This window comes from Orycteropus afer, unplaced genomic scaffold (genome assembly GCF_000298275.1).
Source record: "Orycteropus afer afer isolate SDZICR_OR568_19922 unplaced genomic scaffold, OryAfe1.0 scaffold00516, whole genome shotgun sequence".
NCBI lineage: Eukaryota > Metazoa > Chordata > Mammalia > Tubulidentata > Orycteropodidae > Orycteropus > Orycteropus afer.
This window is the reverse complement of record NW_006922103.1, coordinates 780,719-800,111: the sequence shown is the minus strand read 5'-3', so window position 1 is coordinate 800,111 and position 19,393 is coordinate 780,719. Positions and strand designations below refer to the sequence as shown.

Here is a 19,393-nt window from a genome sequence, read left to right as displayed (position 1 = left end):
TCCAAGGTGAGATTTTCTATGAGCAACTGAGGGGCTCCTGATTGCTGAAGTTGTCTACCTGGAGTATTTCTGTTGGGCGTGGCACAAAACAATGTTCTGGGAGGTGCCCACTCTCTCTCAGGTGCTTAGAGTTCTGATGGTATGATTGGCTAGTTTGACCACCCTGCCGGGCTCAAAAGGCGGCCTCCTAGAGGCAGAACTCTCTCTGACTGCTGGTTGAGGAAGATGTGCTGCTGAAAGAGACACGCGATCCGGAAAGAGACACGTGCTGCTGGGAAAGAGACGCAAAAGACACGCATTGCTGAGTGAGACACCGAGGGACCAGTACTGCTGGGAGAGAGACTATGAGAGACTGTTGGCCGAGGGATGGTGGGCTGGGAGAGAGACCGAGCATTTTTTCCTGAACTCAAATTGTAGCCTGGTGCTTCCCTAATAAACCCGATAATCCGTGAGCTCTGTGTGGCCACTGCAGCGAATTATCGAACCCAGGAGAGAGGTGGTGATGCTTTGGGAGGAATGGTTGGAGAAAGGGTTGGAGGGAGGCAACATGTCTGGCCTGGCAGGAATAGGCCTTGGGTTACTGCTGGTAATCCTGTCTTCCTCTTGTAAGGTTAGAGGAGGTCGGAACATGTGGCCTCCTCACCGTTTTTGCACCATTCCTCTTGAGAACAGGAACCAGACAAGGATGCCCACTATCACCACTTCTATTCAACATTGTACTGAAAGTCCTAACCAGAGCCATAAGGCAAGAAAGGGAAATCAAAGGCATCCAAATTGGTAAGAAGTGAAACTATCCCTATTTGCTGATGGTATGACCTATACCTAGAAAACCCAAGAGACTCAGTCAAAAATCTACTGGAACTAATTGAGAGAGTTAGCATAGTGGCAGGATACAAGATCAACATCCAAAAATCAGTTGGATTCCTCTACACCAGCAAAGAGATTGCTGAAAAAGAAATAAGGAATTCCATACCATTTAAAATAGCTACCAAAAAAATAAAATACTTGGGAATAAATCTTACCAGGGACACAAAAGACCTATACAAAGAAAACTATAAAAAACTACTTCAAGAAACCATAAGAGATCTACGTAAATGGAAGAACATACCATGCTCATGGATGGGAAGATTGAACATTGTGAAAATGTCAATTCTTTCCAAAGTAATCTATACATTCAATGCAATCGAAATCCAGATCCCATCAACATTTTGGTAGCATAGTGCCTAAGGCACTTGACTACTAACCAGAAGGCTGGCGGTTCAAACCCATCAGTCACTCCTCGGAAGGAAGGTTGGGCAATCTACTTCCGTAGTGTTACCATCTTGGAAACCCAAGGAGGGGTCGCTATGACTCATGTCAACTCGACGGTACATATCAACAACAACAACAATGTAAAAACTAATCATTAACTTTATATAGGGAACTCTGGTAGCACAGTGACTAAGGTGCTTGAATGCTAACCAGAAGGCTGGCAGGTCAAACCCACCAGCCACTCCTTGGAAGGAAGGTTGGGCAATCTACTTCCATAGTGATACCACCTCGGAAACCCAAGAAAGGGTCACTATGAGTCAGGTCTGACTCGATGGCACATAACAATAACAACAGCTTTATATGGAAAGGAAAGAGACCTTAGATAAGCAAAGCACTATTGAAGAAGAAGAAGAAAGTAGGAGGTCTCACACTGCCGGATCTCAAAACCTACTATACAGCCACAGTAGTCAAAACTGCCTGGCTTTGGTATAATGACAGACACATAGACCAACGGAATAGAATTGAAAACCCAGAAACAGATCCATCGACCTATGGTCAGCTGATCTTTGACTAAGGGCCGAAATCCATTAAATGGAGAAGAAAATGTGTGTTTAATAAATGGTGCTGGCAAAACTGGAGATTTATTTGCAGAAAAATGAAGCAAGATCTGTACCGTATACCATACACAAAAACTAACTCCAGATGGATCAAAGACTTAAATGTGAAACATAAAACTATAGAGTTCCTCAAGGAAAAACTAGGGGTAAATTTAGGTGCCCTAATATATGGCATAAATAGACTATCAAGCATAACCCAAAATGCACAAACAGCAGAAGAGAACTAGATGAATGGGATCTTCTAAAAATTAAATTTTTAGGTGCTTCCAAAGACTTCTCCAAAAAAGTCAAAAGAGAACCTACAGATTGGGAAACAATATTTGGCAATGACATATCTGACAAGGGACTTATCCCTAAAATTTATAGAAAACTCCAACACCTCAATAACAAAAAGACAAACAATCCAATTAAAAAATGGGCAGAAGATATGAATGGACACTTCACCAACGAGAATATACAGGTGGTCAACAAACATATGAAGAAATGCTTACAATCATTAGCCATTAGAGAGACGCAAATGAAACAACAATGAGATACCATCTTGCTCCAGTACTAGCAGCAAAGTTCAACAAGACAGAAAATAACAAATGCTGGCGAGGATATGGAGAGACTGGAACTCTAAAACACTGCTGGTGGGACTGTCAAATGGTACAACCACTGTGGAAAGCAGTATGGCAATTCCTTAAAAAATTGGAATTAGAAATACCATTTGACCCAGCCATTCCATTGTTGTTGTTGTTATGTGCCGCCAAGTCGGCCCCGACTCATAGCGGCCCCTCCTTGGGTTTCCGAGGCAGTAACACTACGGAAGTAGGATTGCCCAAGCCATTCCATTAGTAGGTATGTATCCTAAAGAAGTGAGAGCCATGACAAGAATAGACATATGCACACCCATGTTCATCGCAGCACTATTTACAATAGCCAAAAGATGGAAACAACCTAGGTGTCCATCAACTTAGGAATGGATAACCATACTATGGTACATACACACAATGGGATACTATGCAATCCTAAAGAATAACCTAGAATCTGCAAAACACCACATAACGTGGATGAACTTGGAGGACGTTAAGCTGAATGAAATAAGTCAATCACAGAAGGACAAATAATGTATTAGTCCGTTATTGGAAAAGCCGAGGAAAAGTTTATCTATGGAAGGAAATTTTCTTTATTGGTTACCAGGGGTGGCAGAGGAAGGTAGGAAACACTGTTAGATAGGTAGAGATAAGTATTTGGTTGAAGAGAAGAGCAATGTACCAAATGCGAGTGATTAACACGGTGGCACTGAGGAAGAGAGAGACAGAGAGAGGTACATGGGAGGTACAGACAACAAAGATGAATCCTTTTGCACATACAATACAGCGTTGTCAGTGAAGGCAAACGTGTATACGAGTGGATAGATGGGTGAGCTATTAGATATGTCTATGAAGCGAGGAGTGTGCCCAAGACCATGTATAGGGTTGGCAGACATGGTCCTATAAGTGTATTTGTATGATCTGAATTCCTAGGTGTATAGTAAAGCTGACAAGGTTGTAGTCACTGCTTGGTCACAGCCAGCTACCCAGAGGGACAGAGTAGTTGAACCTGTGGACTCGGGACCATAGCTACATGGGACATCAAGCTCAACTGGAATAACATACTACACAAAACATTGTTCCACCTCCTACTATGGCAAGTACCAACTGGTATCTTAAAAGCTTGCAAGCAGCCATCTAGATGCAACGATGGGTCTCTCCTCATCCAGAGCAAAGAAGAATGAAGAAAACCAAAGATTTATGGAAAAAATTAGTCCTGGTGACTGGTGCACCATGCGATCCACAGCCTATATGACTATGAGACCAGAAGAATTAGATGGTGCCTGGCTACCACTGTCAACCACTCACAGGGGGATCTATGTAGGAGATCCTGGATAGAGAGGGAGAACAATGTGGAACAAAACTCAAAATCATTTGGGGAAAGGAAAAAAATAAAAAGGGGGGACCATGTTTGCTGGTCTGATAGAGCCTGATGGCAACTCTGAGACTATGGTCCCTAGCTGCCCTTCAGGTCTGGTACTGAACCCACACCTGTGGCTTCCAGCCAAACAAAAGGCAGGCATATGAGTTGAACATTTACCTGAGGTAGTTACAATCCTTAGAGAGAACAATCATGGGAGAAAGAAGGGCTGTTTATGCACAGGGAGACGGCTCAGGGGACAGGAGTGCATGGAGGGATGGACACAGGGAAGAGGTAACTATCAGGACGAAGTGGGAGGGGAGCTGTTGCACTGTGGTAAATTGTAGTCAATGTCATAAGACAAAGTGTATGTGAACTGCTGTATGGAAAGTGAATTTGCTCTGTAAATTTTCACCCAAATCACAATGGGAAAAAAAAAAAAAAAGCAGCTTAAAGGGACCAAAACAAAATACTGTACCAATATTCCCACCCATACCACAAAGAAAACACAGATTCTCACCATATCTATAGCAAAAAGACTGTTGTCGTCCCAGATATCTGTTGAAAGGGCATCACCCATCAGGGTCACATCCTCCACAAGCAATTCCAGAGCTCTTATCACCATCTGTCTACTCCCTGGTAATGCAACAAGAGAGGTGAAAAGAGACAAAAGTTATTTCATTTTCAAATTAGCAGCTCAGTATCATGCTCCTCAATTTGCCAGGTAGTCATGCCCAAAATCCCTGTTTTCTCTTCTGCCAGAGGGTTTCAGAACCACTGAAAGAGAAAAACAATGTTGCGATCTACCACCACCAGTAAAGACGTCTGTGCTGACCGCAGGACTATTTAAAGACAGTCAAAAGGTCTCCTTAGTGCCAAAGACACTAACCTAACTACAGACACTGTGAGACTGACTCAATCAAACTTTAAAATTCTGAAAACAACCATTCTACAAAAGGAACAAAGCACTAGCTAAGTTCAGAATATGCTTTCTCCTTCCTACTCCAAAGGTCAGTTTCCTGATTAGGACCAGAGGGCCTGAGCCCCATCATAACACGCATCCCCCCGCTCAGAGGTGCCAGGGAAGCTAAGTTCAGTCTGGAGCAACTAAAGGAATAAATTACTGTCCTGGACTTTACTGAAGAAACACAAGGAATCCCACTGGAAACATGCCAAGCCTACCCGCCCCCAACCCCCCACTACCATCAAGTCAATTCCGACTCACAGCGACCCTACAGGACAGAGCAGAGCTGCCCCACCATACGGTTTCTAAGAGAAGCTCTGGTGGCGCAGTGCCTAAGGCATTTGACTGCTAAGCAGAAGGCTGGCAGTTCAAACCCACCAGCTGATCCTCAGAAGGAAGGCTGGGCAATCTACTTCTGTAGAGATACCGCCTTGGAAACCCAAGGAGGTGTCGCTATGAGTCGGGTCCAACCTAACAACAATGGAATCTTACAGAAGGAGACTATCACACCTTTTCCCGTAGAGCAGCTGGTGGGTTTGAACTGGCCACCTTTTGGTTGGCAGCCAAGCACTTTAACCACTGTACCACCAGGGCTCCTCTAAAGCCTACACTCATCTTGAATTCCAAAAAACTTTAAAGCTTGCAAAAGCAACGTAGAATTGTCAGAGTCACAGCTGCAAGAGTAATCTCCCTTCTCCACGGAGACAGAACAAAGGATTCCACCCTCCCAATTCTCAGGGAGATTCACAATCAATCATGATGTTCCTGTTGCACATCCCAAAGGCCAGCTTCTAATGAATGAAAGTAAAACAAACCAGCAGATCAGGAGGGCCCCGACTGAGAAATCACTCATGAGCGTCAACAGCTACAAATTATGTACTAACTTCCCACAAAAGGGCAAGAGAACATTTACACAACTTTACCATCCAAGATGGAGCTGCTCAATTATCAACCTGACTCTGAACAGCAAATTAAGAGAAGGTTAAATGCAAAACCATTCCATGTAAACCAGTTCTCCTGCTGGTTATGTTGATCAAGACATAGACTTACTAATGCCAACATTCACGTCATCCTGTGTTTCACAAGAGTCCATGAATTAACACCAGGTCCCAGCTCCCAGAAACCAAGTTAGTCAGTCAGGGAGAAAGCAAGGTATAGTTTGCCTCAAGGGGCAAAAAAAAAAGTAAACCCTTCCCAAGTAGACCCCTTCCTCTTGCCTTCCTCTCCATGTCCTCCAAACAAGCAAACAGCAGCCAGATTTTCAGAACCATAAATGCATAAATGTCTTAGCACATGGTTCACTCTGCCAGTATACACTCCAAAGGGCAAAATACCTACCTTGTATTTGCATCGTGACAAGTGCATCCATGGCTGCAAACGTATAGACTTAACCAAACACCAAAACCAAACTCACTGCAGTTGAGTCAATCTGACTCAGTGACCCCTCCTTGGGTTTCTGAGGTGGTATCGCTATGAAAATAAATGCCCAACCTTCCTTCTGAGGAGTGGCTGGCAGGTTTGAACCACCAGCCTTCTGGTTAGCAATCAAACGCCATAGGCACTATGCTACCAGAGCTTAGGGAACAAAAAATTACCACTGCTTCCAATTGTTCTGCTTTTCCATCCTCCGAGACAAATGCTAATGAGTTCAAGAGCATGGGCTTTGGATGGATAAGGGCCTGGGTCCGAGCAGGGACCCTGGACGGAGGAGGGCCTGGGTCTGGGAGGAGGGCCTGGGTCCAAGCAGAGATCCTGGATGAAGGAGGGCCTGGGTTTGAGCATGGCCTTTGGACAGAGGAAGTCTTGGTCGATCCTTCCTCTTAGCTGCTTGCTCTTGGGTAAGTTTCTAAACCACCTCAATCTCATAGTTTTCTCAATTGTAAAATGGAGATTAAAAAGTTACCTTCCTTCAGGAGTGAATGAAATAACACATACAACCAAGCCCAACAACCAGCCATGACAGGGGCTCAGGGCATGGTGGCCTCTTGTTACTGGACGGGAGAAGACCGCAGCCATACTGCTACTGCTGTCATTACCACCCCTCCTCAAACTGCAGCCACTTACCATGTGTTTCACCCCATCTTTGCAAACGGACCTGGAACATAGGAGAGAAAACCTACCTTTGGAATACTTTTTAATTCTTGCTGGGTTTCTTGGGGTGTATTTTTTAAGATAGATAAATTAATGCAGAGGTTTTGTTTTTGCTTTTAACGTGCTTCACGATTTGAGTGAGGAATGGGTGGGAAGAAGGGAAAGCTGTTCAGAGAACTCTGAGGCTTTTCGAGGACATTTCTATGCGGGTCTGTTCACACCAATCCACCTTCTCCAACTTCCTCCACTTGGCAGCGCTCACATCCGAACAGCCGCATGCAAGTGGGAGCCATAAGGCCAGGGGACTCTCCACATGCACAGCTCTCCACGACCCCCACATTTAAATAAGATACTAGAGATCCTATTAGGAGGTCTGGTGGGGTAGTGCCTAAGACATCTGACTGCTAACCAGAAGGCTGGCGGTTCAAACCCACCAGCCACTCCTTAGAAGGAAGGTTGCGGAATCTATTTCTGTAGTGATACCACCTCGGAAACCCAAGGAGGGGTCGCTATGAGGATGGTGAGTTTGGTTTTTTGTTTTTAGGAACTTGTAGCCCGAAAGGTAAGTAAACACAGACTGTAGAGGCCTGAAGACAGAAAAAAGCAAGAGTCCTAGAAAACATAAAACCAACAAAAACTGCAGAAAAAGACTATGACTTCAAAAAAACGCACCTGTCCGCAACAGAGGAACTGCTGACTCCAGCACAGAGACACAGAACTGGGGGAGGCTGAGCTGCTGGAGCTGCAGCCCCAGGACATCTTCAGCTCCCAACTCAGGCAGGTCCACGGGTCCCCTGTCCAGGGGCGAGGGGGCAGACATCCTGGAGGTGACATGAGCGTGACTACTGCTTCCACTGTGAGAAAGACAAATAACCAGCCTGAACCCGGGAACCACTCTCAACAGACTTTCTGTGCTTCTGCTGCAGATTAGAAGATTCCTGTCAGACACATCTGTGGCGCTTCAAGGAGCCCTGGAGGCACAGTGGTTAAGCGCTAGGCTACTAACCAAAAGGTTGGGGGTTCAAACCCACCAGCCACTCCTCAGTAGAAAAATGAGGCAGTCTACTTCCATAAAGATGACAGCCTTGGAAATCCTAAGGGACAGTTCTATTCTGTTCTCTAGGGTCATCATGAGTCAGAACCAACTCAACAGCAACAGGTTTGGTATACCGCTTCATGCTACAATTCTGGTAAGATTTTCAAAGCCTTCAAAAGTTTATGAACTTCATAAACTTCATAAAGATGGCTCAAAATTATAAATGAAGTCAAAAACGGATTTCAGTGTTGCTTCTTAAACTGAGCATCTGGAGATGGATGATGATTTCTACGGCAGCAACCATCCCGAGCACTGGTAACTTGTCGGCTTCTAAACCAAACAAGGATCCAGAGTGAAGCCGGTCTGCCATCAACTGACAGGCTCAGCAAAACTAGACAGCTCCCTCGGCCTCCCAGACGTCCATGTTCTCAGGAAGTCAACGTCTGCTGGTAGAGGAAGTTAAAACTAGACAGCTCCCTCAGTCTCCCAAACGTCCTGTGACTTTCAGGACATGTTCTAAGGAAGTCAACGTCTGCTAGTAGAGGAAGTTACCAGAAAAACATGGCAGCAAGTGGATGAGTTTATTTATTTAATACGGCCAAAACCACATGATTTTCAAAAGCACTAGAAAATGGAACACCCCCATTTCTCAGCTTTCTTTACTAAAAACTTCTTGCATTGGGTGTAAAGTGGTGGGGGTGAGGATGGAACCTCATATGCACATGAAACCTCAGGATTCCGCATTGCAACGTTATCCAGGAATGACACTGATCTGCACCAAGGCATGTCTACACTCACTTCAGCAAGTTTTCAATCTCCATGTGCCAGGCATTCAAAAACACAAAAATGGCCCTGCTGCTTTGAAACTATGAAAGGCTCTGAGGAGGGTATGCACTCAAGGGTCATGTCGTGCCGGAGGGTGGTGCGTGGGAAATGTGGGAGGGTGTCATGAGGGTAAAGAAACCACCATGGCAGTGAAGCAACAAGAGCAGTCCTCAGAGAGTGAGGGGCACAGGACTGCACATCATGTTGACTACACCCTAGATCCCCTTAAGTAAACCTGATGATATGAACATCTATATTTATACAAACACATAAATGACATTATATAAACTGCGCACATCTGTGCTTGACCAGCTGTGCAAACAGGCGTGAGGCTCTCAGCCTCACTAGACCATCCTGATGATGGTGTTGTTGTTGTTGTTAGGTGCCATCAAGTCGGGTCCGACTCACAGCGACCCTGTGTACAACAGAACAACACACCGCCCGGTCCTGCTTCAGCCTCACAATTCATGCTGTGCGTGAGCCCATGGTTGCAGCCACTGTGTCAATCCATCTTGTGGAGGGCCCTCCCCTTTCTCATTGACCCTCCACTTTACCAAGCATGATAGCCTTCTGCAGAGAATGGTCCCTTCTGACATGACCAAAGTAGGTGAGACTAAGTCTGGCCATTCTCACTTTCAAGGAGCATTCTGGCTGCACTTCCTCCAGGACACATCTGTTAGTTCTTCTGATACCCATGATACTCTCAGTATTCTTCAGCAGCACCACAGTTCAAAAGCATCAACTCTTCTTCGGTCTTCCTTATTCAGTGTACAGCCTTTGCACGCATATGAGGCGACTGAAAATACCATAGCTTATGTGAGGCGCACCTTAGTCTTCAACGAGACATCTTTGCTCTGCAGCACTTTCAAGAGGTCTTTTGCAGCAGATTTGCCCAGTGCAATGCATCCTCTGATTTCTTCACTGCTGCTTCCACTGGTGTTGATTGTGGAACCAAGGAATATGAAATCTTGACGGTACCAACCCTAATACCAGGTTGCTGTGAGGATGAAAGGAGCCAGCGCAGGTAGTGCAGCTGGCAAAGCACCGTGCACACAGCAAACAAGGGGCACGGTCAGCACCGCAGAGGAGCACCGTGCACACAGCAAACAAGGGGCACGGTCAGCACCACAGAGGAGTGGCAGCGGCAGGAGAAAACCATCCGCCAACAGACAAGCGTGCCCGATAGAACACTCACTAGAACCGCACTAACAGACAGAAGACACTGCAACGTTTGCAAGGCGCTCGCAGGCTGAATGAGATGTAACTACAAACACCATGCTGAGCCCTTTAAGTAAACCTGATGATAGGAAAATCTATATTTACACAAACACAGAAACGAGATCATCTTTACAAAGAGCCTCCAATCATTCTTCTTAATAGTTAACACAGATGTATTTAATTTACTTAAATACTTAAATTACTTTTAAACTTAAAAATCTGTGCTTTAAATGTTATGAAACACCCATCTCTAATTAAAGCAGTGATTTTTAACTAAATCAGACTTTGTGCACGACTGGTAGACCTAATTCTGTGAGTCAGAATTATCCTCTTTTTTAATAAAACAGAAATGATCACAGTCCAACATGCAATGACACATGCAATCAGCAACACTGTTCCCTGCACATTTTGTTTTTGTTGACACACATACAAGCACAGAGTATGGTTTTTTACTGTGCTGCAATGTAATATTTCTTACTGAGGATCATGATCAAAAAAGTGTGAAAATTACTAGTTTAAAACAAGGCCTGTATCAAGGGCAATGTCTAAAAACAAAAAATTATCTCCCTCTGACATGACCGTACACACAAATACCTAAGTTAACTGGGCTTTGCTGATGCCCTGCAGACACAGCCACAGTCACCTGGAAGATGCTGCATCCCAGTCCTGGCCGTCCCCTCGGGGACGCTGGCCTGTGCGCCCGAGCACAGAGGGCCGAGGGCTGCTGCTTCCTGGGGAAGGGTTCTGCGAATGGTGAGCCCCTCTGGGTTCAGGACAGTAAGACAAGGAGGAATTCTGGGAGACCGTGTCTGGAACATAAAAACATAAATAAATTATCCCTCAGTCAAAACAGATGACTGCATGTTTTGCAAATAATGCTCCCATGCCCGTGTAAATAATACGCAGAAAACTAACATGCAAGGGGGGTGTGCAATTTTCAAAAAAACCATGTAACACATGCATTGTTTGCACAAAATAGTGATGCTTATGTAGTAGTGATGTCCACCCCAGTCTGTCAGTGTGTCACACTGTGGTGCTCCCATGTTGCTGTGAGGCAGGAAACCATGCCACCAGAATTTCAAGTACCAGCAGGGTCACCCATGGTGGGCAAGTTTCAGTGCAGCTTCCAGGCTAAGACAGACTGGAAAGAAAGGCCTGGTGACCTATTTCCGAAAATGAGCCAGTGAAAACCCAGTGCTCACAGCAGGACACCGTGACACGGCGCTGGAGGACAAGCCCCGGGGGGGGAAGGCCCTGCAAACACACACAGGCCACCGTGACACGGCGCTGGAGGGCGAGCCCCGGGGGGGAAGGCCCTCCAAACACACAGTGGCCCCAACAACAACCTGATGCACACCAACAACTGTGCAGACGGAGCAGGAGTAGAGACGGCTGCGTCCTACTGTACATGGTGTGGCCACGAGCCACAGCCAACACCACTCAAACACACCAACAATCACAATATGATGCAGGGCCACACAGCACTGCATCCTGCTGTACACAGGTGGCCACGAGCCACAGCCAACCCAACGGCAACTCACAACCAGGCCGTTTATGTGTCATTCTTCCAGGAAACATAAGACAGTGAAAGTGCTTCTACTGGGGAGAAAAAGTAAAAACCAACGTTCTCCTGGAGTATCAACACCACATTTGGGTTTCTCTCTAACTGACCTAATTACAGAACCTTCCAGCCAACGTAATTCACATACAGTATCAAGGTTATCAAAGGAGAATACTGCACCATGCTTCCTCTACCTAAAACTCTCCAAGAGCTCACCACACTTGAAAGGAAACCCGAAATCCTGCCCAGCCCTCACGTGCCTCTCCGATCCTCTGAGCTCCTCACCGCACGCCCTTCCTGGCATCCTGCGCCCCAGCCCCGCAGCCCGGTTTCTGCCCCGCTCACACCCGCCCTGCCCTTTCTGCAGCACTCTGCCTGCAGCTCTCCAAGCACAGGACTCCTTCTCAGCCGTCAGGTCAGCTCCCCGGAGGGGCTCCCTCTGCTCAGCCGACGGAATGAAGCCATGCTTCTCCGTCCCTTCCAGGCACACCTCTGTTTCCTTCAAGCACTCACCTGAAACTAACTGGGTTACGTACTTATTACCTGTCCTCAACCTTCTGAAAACATAAGCTCTAAGGGGCTGGGGCCTCATGTGTTCAGTGTTCCATACCCAGTGGCTAGACCATTGACTGCCACCAAGCAGGTGATGAACTAATGTTGATTGAACAAGTCAATCAACCTTCGGAGACTCCTACTATTTTCATGCGCAGTCGAGCTCTTCTGCTGCTGACGTGGGAGGCGCAGGCACTGTGATCAATCACTGGGAAATGGCACGCCTCAGGGATGTCAGGGAGGAAACCTCACCGTGAGTGCTCTACACAGAGTCGAGGGAGGGCTCAAATATTCAGGCCACACAGGCTCAGTGAAACTCCCAGCGAAACACAGATCAACTGGGAGGCATGATGACAAATCACCAGAGCACATGCCTCATGACACGCCCAGCGCCGACCACCTACCACGACCATCTACATGAGGACAGAATCCTTAAGGTGGAGACTGCTTATCAAGTCAGGTCAGGACTCCCCTAAGCCAGGAGGTGGCGCTTTTTCCCTGAGCAGTAGGGCACTGGTACCAACCCTCCAGACAAGACCACAAGTTCACAAAAACGCAGAAGGCAGGAAGGGAAGCTGGCCCTAGGAAGGAGGAGCCCAGCTTGGAGAGCGCTGACCCGCTGAGGGGACTGCGACTAACGTCCAAAATGATCCATGGATAAGCTGCCAAGTGGGAAACTAGTTCACTTTGAAGATTTCACCTAAACACAAAAAAAGTGTTCAAAATATGTATGCACGGCTTTTGAGAGTTATTACCTAAGGACTCCTGTTCAGGGTTATAAAACTTGGGGAAAAGCAGGTGGGGGTGTTTGCACAGCAGCCGGAGGAACAGACGCCACTCAACTACACGTGTGAAAGATGATGAAGTGGCCAACGTCCCTCTACATGTACGCACATGTGTTAGTACAACTGTAATAACGAGTTTTACAAGACACAAAATGTTTTCAAAGCATTTCCTAACACAACCCAGGACTCACTGACGTGCCCACAGCGGCTCTGCACTAGCACACTCAGCGTCTCTCTCTCGAGCTCCCGACAGCACTCTATTGATGAGAAACGGGGGGAAGAGGGCAGACTGTAACCACCTCTCTCCAGAACAAGCAAACAAAAGAGCCGGTGGCTCTGTTCCTCTCAAAGATGGCGCTCCAGTGACATTCAGGAGTGGGGATTTTATGTGGCAGAAACGCATACACACCAAGCCTGAAGGTAACAGCAGCCACAGGGGTGCTTGCAGAGGGCCTGCACATGCCAGTTGCTCCCCAGTCCACAAGCGCAGGTACCTTGTTTACTAGAGAAAAAGCCTGGGTCTCGGTGAAAGTTGAGTCGGTTCCTTAAGTTGGTGCACAGCTGCTGCAGGCACGACGCGGACTGCAGAGCCAGGCGATGCTTCCCGTCTCCTGCAAAAGCCAGCTTCAGCAGAGACAAAAGGCCCTGGGAAAGACAGCGGGCAAACGAGTGAGCAGACAAGGCGCCCGGCCTCACAGAAGCGGCTTACACGCAGTTAAGAGAAGAACCAAAGGAACCTGAACCAACTGGCGAATGTGTGTAAGACCTAGGAAACAGAAACGAGCAAACCTGACTTCGCATACCACACAGAGACAGGCCATGGCAGGATGATAACCTTTCAACAGTCAGGCCCTCTTGTTTCTCACATCTGTCAGTACAGACTTATCCTGAGAGGACACGGGAATCTATCCCACTCAGGACGCTACACTACACACGACTTTCACGTTCTCTCACCTCTAACACCAAAATCATTTTGCCACTTTTTGGTCATTAACATCTCTCCTCTGCTATCACACGCCAGTGGTGACAGCTAAACATGTATCAATAGCTGTCATTCACTGAGATCCACTTCAGCCCAGTGACTGGGAAGGGCTGAGGCACGACTAGATGCTGGGGACAGAATGCTGTAGTTAGGACTGGACACGGTGGACAGGACTGGATGCGGTGGACAGGACTGGACATGGTGGACGGGACTGGACACAGTGAGCAGGACTGGACAGAGTGGACGAGACGTGGTGGACGGGACTGGACATGGTGGATGGGACTGGACGCAGTGGCTGAGACTCAATGCAGTGGACAGGACTCAATGCAGTGGACAGGATGAGAAGCTGTGGATGGGACTGGATGAGAGGGATGGGAGGACACAATGGACAGGACTCAACATGGTGGCTGGGACAAGAAGCTGTGGATAGGACTGGATGCAGGGAATGGGATGGAATGCAATGGGTGGGACTCGACATGGGGGACAAGACTGGACGCAGTGGACAGGATCGAACACAGGACGGGACTGGACGTGGTGAATGGGACTCAACACGGTGGACAGGACTGGATGCATGGGACAGGACTCGACTCAGGATACGACTCAACATGGCGGACAGGACAAGATGCTGTGGATGGAACTGGATGTGGTGGAAAGGATGGGACGCAGTGGACAGGACTTGACGTGGTGGACAGGACGGGACATAATGGATGGGACTGGATGTGGTGGATGGGATGGGATGTGGTGGACGGAACTGGACACAGTGGACGGAACTGGACGTGGGAGATATGCCACAACCCCTACCCTGGGTCCTTCTCTCTTGATTAGTTAAGCAGCATATGAGACAGGAGACGTCCATCTGTACTGTTCATTTCACAGCACCAACACTGCCTAAACATACTAGAAACTCAAAACGCAGTGTTATTCTTGCCACTAATAAGAGCTACTGCTACGCAGCCTAAGCACCCAAGTCCATTTGCCTTCAGGTGACCCATAAACGGTCAATTCACAGCAGTCGAACTAGACTGCATCATGTGAATAAAACTACCAGCCATCAGAAAAACTACTACCATTCGAAAACGTTAGAGAATAAGTGATTTACATAACCAAATACTTTATTTTTAAAAAACTTAACTGCAAATTTTCTTCCTTAGGAATCTTCTTTGAAAAATGTGTTTTATTTGCTAAAAACTCTCTAATTCAAAATCTGAAACAATCACGGAGTGCGCTCACCTGGACGATTTGGGGCCTTTGTAGGAAAATTTCAGCAGGAAAATCTTCCATAATAACGTCCTTCAAGAGTTCACAGGTATTCCAGATCAGAGTGTGCTTACTGCTTCTCAGAGAGCTACAAAATACAGCATCATGTACTTTCCAGTTCACCTATACCAGACTCTACATAACCCAGTGACACTAGGAAAACTCCTCCCAGCCTCAGCTGAGACACCACTCCCCCTGGCAGCCTTCTCTGATCTCCCCCAGTCAAAAGAACAGCACATCAGGGCCGAGCAGACAGGCCAACATTACGCCGATAATGAGAGCAAGGTTACTTATTGTCATGAGAAGGTGACAAATGAGAAACAGAGGAAAACTTAGATAAAAGTTGTGGAATGGAATCTAGGGTGTCATTACATGCCTTTTAATACAGACATGCATGTCCACACATGCACACACGTGTGTGCACACACTCACATACACATATAACAGGACTAATAGCAAAATACAGAGATAGCTACATGCATGGGACAGGTGCTCCCACACCCGTGTATTTTGTGTTATTGTCATTGCTGTTGCCTGTGTATCCCCTCCCGGATCCTCCTCGGGTGCAGACACTACACTATACTCCTCACTCTAAGCCCAGAACCTACCAAAATGGTGCAAATTGAGTTCACTGGGGTCAAAAGGACCGAGGTCAAAGAAATCTGCTAAGTGAATTCAGAAATGAGAACAGAGCATGACAGTGAGTAAGAGCACAACTCTAGGAATTCGACTCCTCACTTCTCTCCTCTGCTCCAGGCAGGTCGAGCTGGGACATCCTTCTCATCCCACCAACTTCTTAGAAAACATGTGCCTACCAGGAAGGCAGCAGCTGTTCACCCCCCAACTCCAAGAACCAGCACCTCACCTTCCCCAGTCTCGGCCACCGGCCACCACCCGCCACCATCCACCACCCACCATCCTCCATCCAGAAGCCTGCACGAGAAACTGCCACCACCTCTTCCTCACGAAGTGACGAAGAAATGAGCGGATGACATCAGGCTTGCAACCCCACCTGTCACACTCTGTTCCCAGGGGCAGGCACAGCCACCATCAACACACACTTAATAGCACCCACCTCTGTCTGAGCTGAACCCTAGCAAGTTGGTCTTTATTTCCCAGATTCGCACCAAAAAATGACAGACAACTCACTTATGGTGCTGCTCACTGAAATTAAAGTTGCAACAAAAAGTGAACCAGACATGAAACAACTCTCAAACTTCTATATGTCCACTACCTACTTCTGAGGACAACGACTGCTGAACGTCCATTACACGGTTAGAATGGTGGCTCTGAACTTTGTCAACATCAAGCACAACCAGTGAATGTCATTCACAGTAAGATCAGGCCAGCAGTTCCCAACCTTCTGAACATCATACCAAGTTTCTCCTAATAGCTCATGTTTTGAAATACACTGTCCATCAAAACAAAACCTCCATTTATGTCTAGTTTTCCCATTTTTTATCAATCCAAAATAAAAGCAACGGCCAATCAGGGAATCTCAACGAGAGAACTCATATCACAAGGATGACACAGATGCTACCTACAAAAAAAGAAACCTGATGAAAATCTTCGGGTTTGCTTTTGGAAACACTGAAACACTCTCCTTTATTCCCACTGCTACCTTTCATAGCCACTTCCTTCTTGTTTCCTTCTTGTGACGATGTATAGCAATAACTAGCACCAACGGCTGCAAACAAACAAGAACACCTCAAGCACTCAAGCACCATACCTTTCATTCGAGGAAAGGACGTGTCTGTCGGTCGTGGTCAGGGGCAGCCAAGGAAACGCACAAAACTTCAAACATTTCACAGCCTGAGGTCCTGTTAATACAACAGCAAAATGTAAGGCCTCTAGAAGAAAAACACAACCCACACACGGTCAGGCTCCACCTTTCACATCATTTCCAAAATGAAGGTTCATCTTACAGTCACTGAAAATACACCAAACAAGGTAAGTTGCAGAGTTTGCTCATGGAATAAATGAGGTTCCTTCTCATAATTAAACAGAACTGATATGCTATGAAAATAAGCGTTTGAGGAACAGTATTAAGCACACACCGACAATGGACGATATTTTAAAGTTTTCACTGAGCTTTCTATCCTACCCTACGGCTGACCAGAACATCAAGTTTAAATTTAACATAAAAGGAATTGGCATGTGGCAAAAACCTTTACAAAGAGAAGTTAACGCTGGTATAACCCTGTACTATAATTAATAAGCCACGCCTCATCAGCCTGCATGGTGTGAACCGTCTCCTTGAGTGCAAACCTCAGCAAAGATGACTCGGAGACCATCAGGCTGGAGATCAGATGTCAGTGTGCAGACAGACAAAAAGGAACCTGAGACACCAATACAACTTCCAACTACAAAGCTCAAGTTACTTCTTTCTTCTGCTTTTTCATACTTGCTCAAAAAAATCTTATTGTTCTAAAACATATATAACAAAAATAAATTATCCTTTAACCATTTCAAGTGTACCTTTTGACCCAATGGAAAGATTCAGTTTGCCCTCTTAGGATGTAGCCTGGCAATAACCAGAGAGAGAAGGCCTGTATCTCAGTCACTGCTGTGAAGAATCAACTTCGCTGCGCTACTCACCCACCAGTCGCTGAGGCCCTTCTGTCTGCTGGAAACTACTTCTGCCTTGAGGAAAATAGCCCGTCAGGACCGCAGGCTTCTGTGAAAAGTCTGGAAAGAAAGCACACGGTGTTATGTTAACGGTTGTCCACTAACGTAAGCAACGTGCCTTGTTCAACAAAGCACCTTTGGTCCAGAGTTACCCAGCCTGTTAGCCTGTGGCAGGGCCAGGACTCTCTCAGTCCTGGTCACTGCAGCACTTTCTAGCTGTGTTCAGTTTCCTTCCTAACACATATCATGATCTGAAATGATCTATTTCTTGTTTTATTTTCCTCACTATAAGCCTCACGGCAGCCGTGAACACTGCGTATCCCCAGGTGAACCTGAGTCTTCGTACGACTTAGTGAGCTGAGGAGAACTAAGAGGCAGTGCACGGCACAGCGCCGACAGAGAGTCATGCTCCAGGAGCACCGATCTAAGTCCTGGCCCCACACGGAATGCAGTCAGTTGATTCCCAGGCGTTACCGAGTGGGCTGGTTTGGGAGGACGTGCGCCGCGGCGTGGGAGCTTCGGAGGGCAGCGTGAAGAGCCCGTCCAGTAGGCCATCGACTGAAGCCTGCAGGTCTGGCTCCACGTTAGAACGAAGCTTGGAGAAGAACTCCACTGCGCCGAGGTCAACCAAGTGCTGGACCGCCGGGGGATACTGAAGGAAAGCACAGCCTTGAAAGGAACTATACGCACCAAACGCTCTCCACTTCCCCGTTGCTGCTGGGCGCCCCGTAAGGCAGGGCAGAACAGCCCCACAGGGTTTCCTAGGCCCCAGTCTTTATGGAAGGCGACTGCCTCATCTTTTTCCTGGAAGTTGGCAGTTTCAGCCCCCACAGGTCCTGGGGAACTGGTGATAACAGCCTAGAAGGAACTCTGTGGAGCAGTCCTACTCTGTCCCATGGCGATGCTACCATCAGAAAACACCAGAGCATCTATCAACAACGTTAAAAGTTAGCTGTTACAGTCATTCCAGTGTTTGCACAGCCAAAGTCTGGGAAAGCTCTTGACCGCTGTCTGACTCATTCATTGACTTCTGGAAATCAATCACAGGAAAACAATGAAACCTGTGAACAAAATGTTCATGTCACAGCATGATCTTCAGAAGCAAAGCAGCTCTCGAGGCACGGTGGTTAAGCACTCAGTTACTAACCAAAAGGTCAGCTCTTCGAACCCAGCTGCTCCGCTCTGCACAAGAAAGACAAGGCCGTCTGCTGCCATAAAAACTGACACCTTGGAAACCCTGTGGGGCAGTTCTACTCCACAAAAAGTTAAGAAATAGTTAAGTGCTTAACAATGGAGGTTAGAAAATGATACACTTATAACATGAAATAAATTTAGTCATTAAAAATCATGACCTTCAGTATGTATGATGTAGGGAAATGAGCACGATATATTGGGTTTTACAAAGCTGTGATGCTATGATTTCATTTTAAATTTGTCAGGATCTATTCCAAACCATTAAAAGTGGTTAAGTTCTTGCTGATGGCATCATGGGTGACTACTGAGTCTTTTGGTTTCACTTATTTACTACACCAAACCAAAAAACCAAACTCACTGCCATCGAGTCAGATCCGACATAGAGCAACCCCTCCTTGGGTTTCTGAGGCAGTATCACTACGGAAGTAGATTGCCCAATCTTCCTTCCGAGGAGTGGCTGGTGGATTTGAACTGCCAGCCTTCTGGTTAGCAGTCAA

At 46.7% G+C, this 19,393-nt stretch overlaps 1 protein-coding gene across 1 annotated transcript in view; it reads right to left on the bottom strand.

The window, feature by feature from the left end:
* Positions 1 to 19,393, bottom strand: part of RTTN (rotatin) — a 235,205-nt gene that overhangs the window by 203,891 nt on the left and 11,921 nt on the right. Inside the window, exons 3-10 of the mRNA XM_007955605.1 lie at positions 18,177 to 18,354; positions 17,673 to 17,762; positions 16,804 to 16,894; positions 15,048 to 15,162; positions 13,330 to 13,480; positions 10,581 to 10,746; positions 7,531 to 7,712; positions 4,324 to 4,439 (exon numbers count right to left, since the gene is read on the bottom strand). Coding sequence (XP_007953796.1) covers positions 4,324 to 4,439; positions 7,531 to 7,712; positions 10,581 to 10,746; positions 13,330 to 13,480; positions 15,048 to 15,162; positions 16,804 to 16,894; positions 17,673 to 17,762; positions 18,177 to 18,354 — 1,089 coding nt within the window. The remainder of the gene's footprint in view (positions 1 to 4,323; positions 4,440 to 7,530; positions 7,713 to 10,580; positions 10,747 to 13,329; positions 13,481 to 15,047; positions 15,163 to 16,803; positions 16,895 to 17,672; positions 17,763 to 18,176; positions 18,355 to 19,393) is intronic.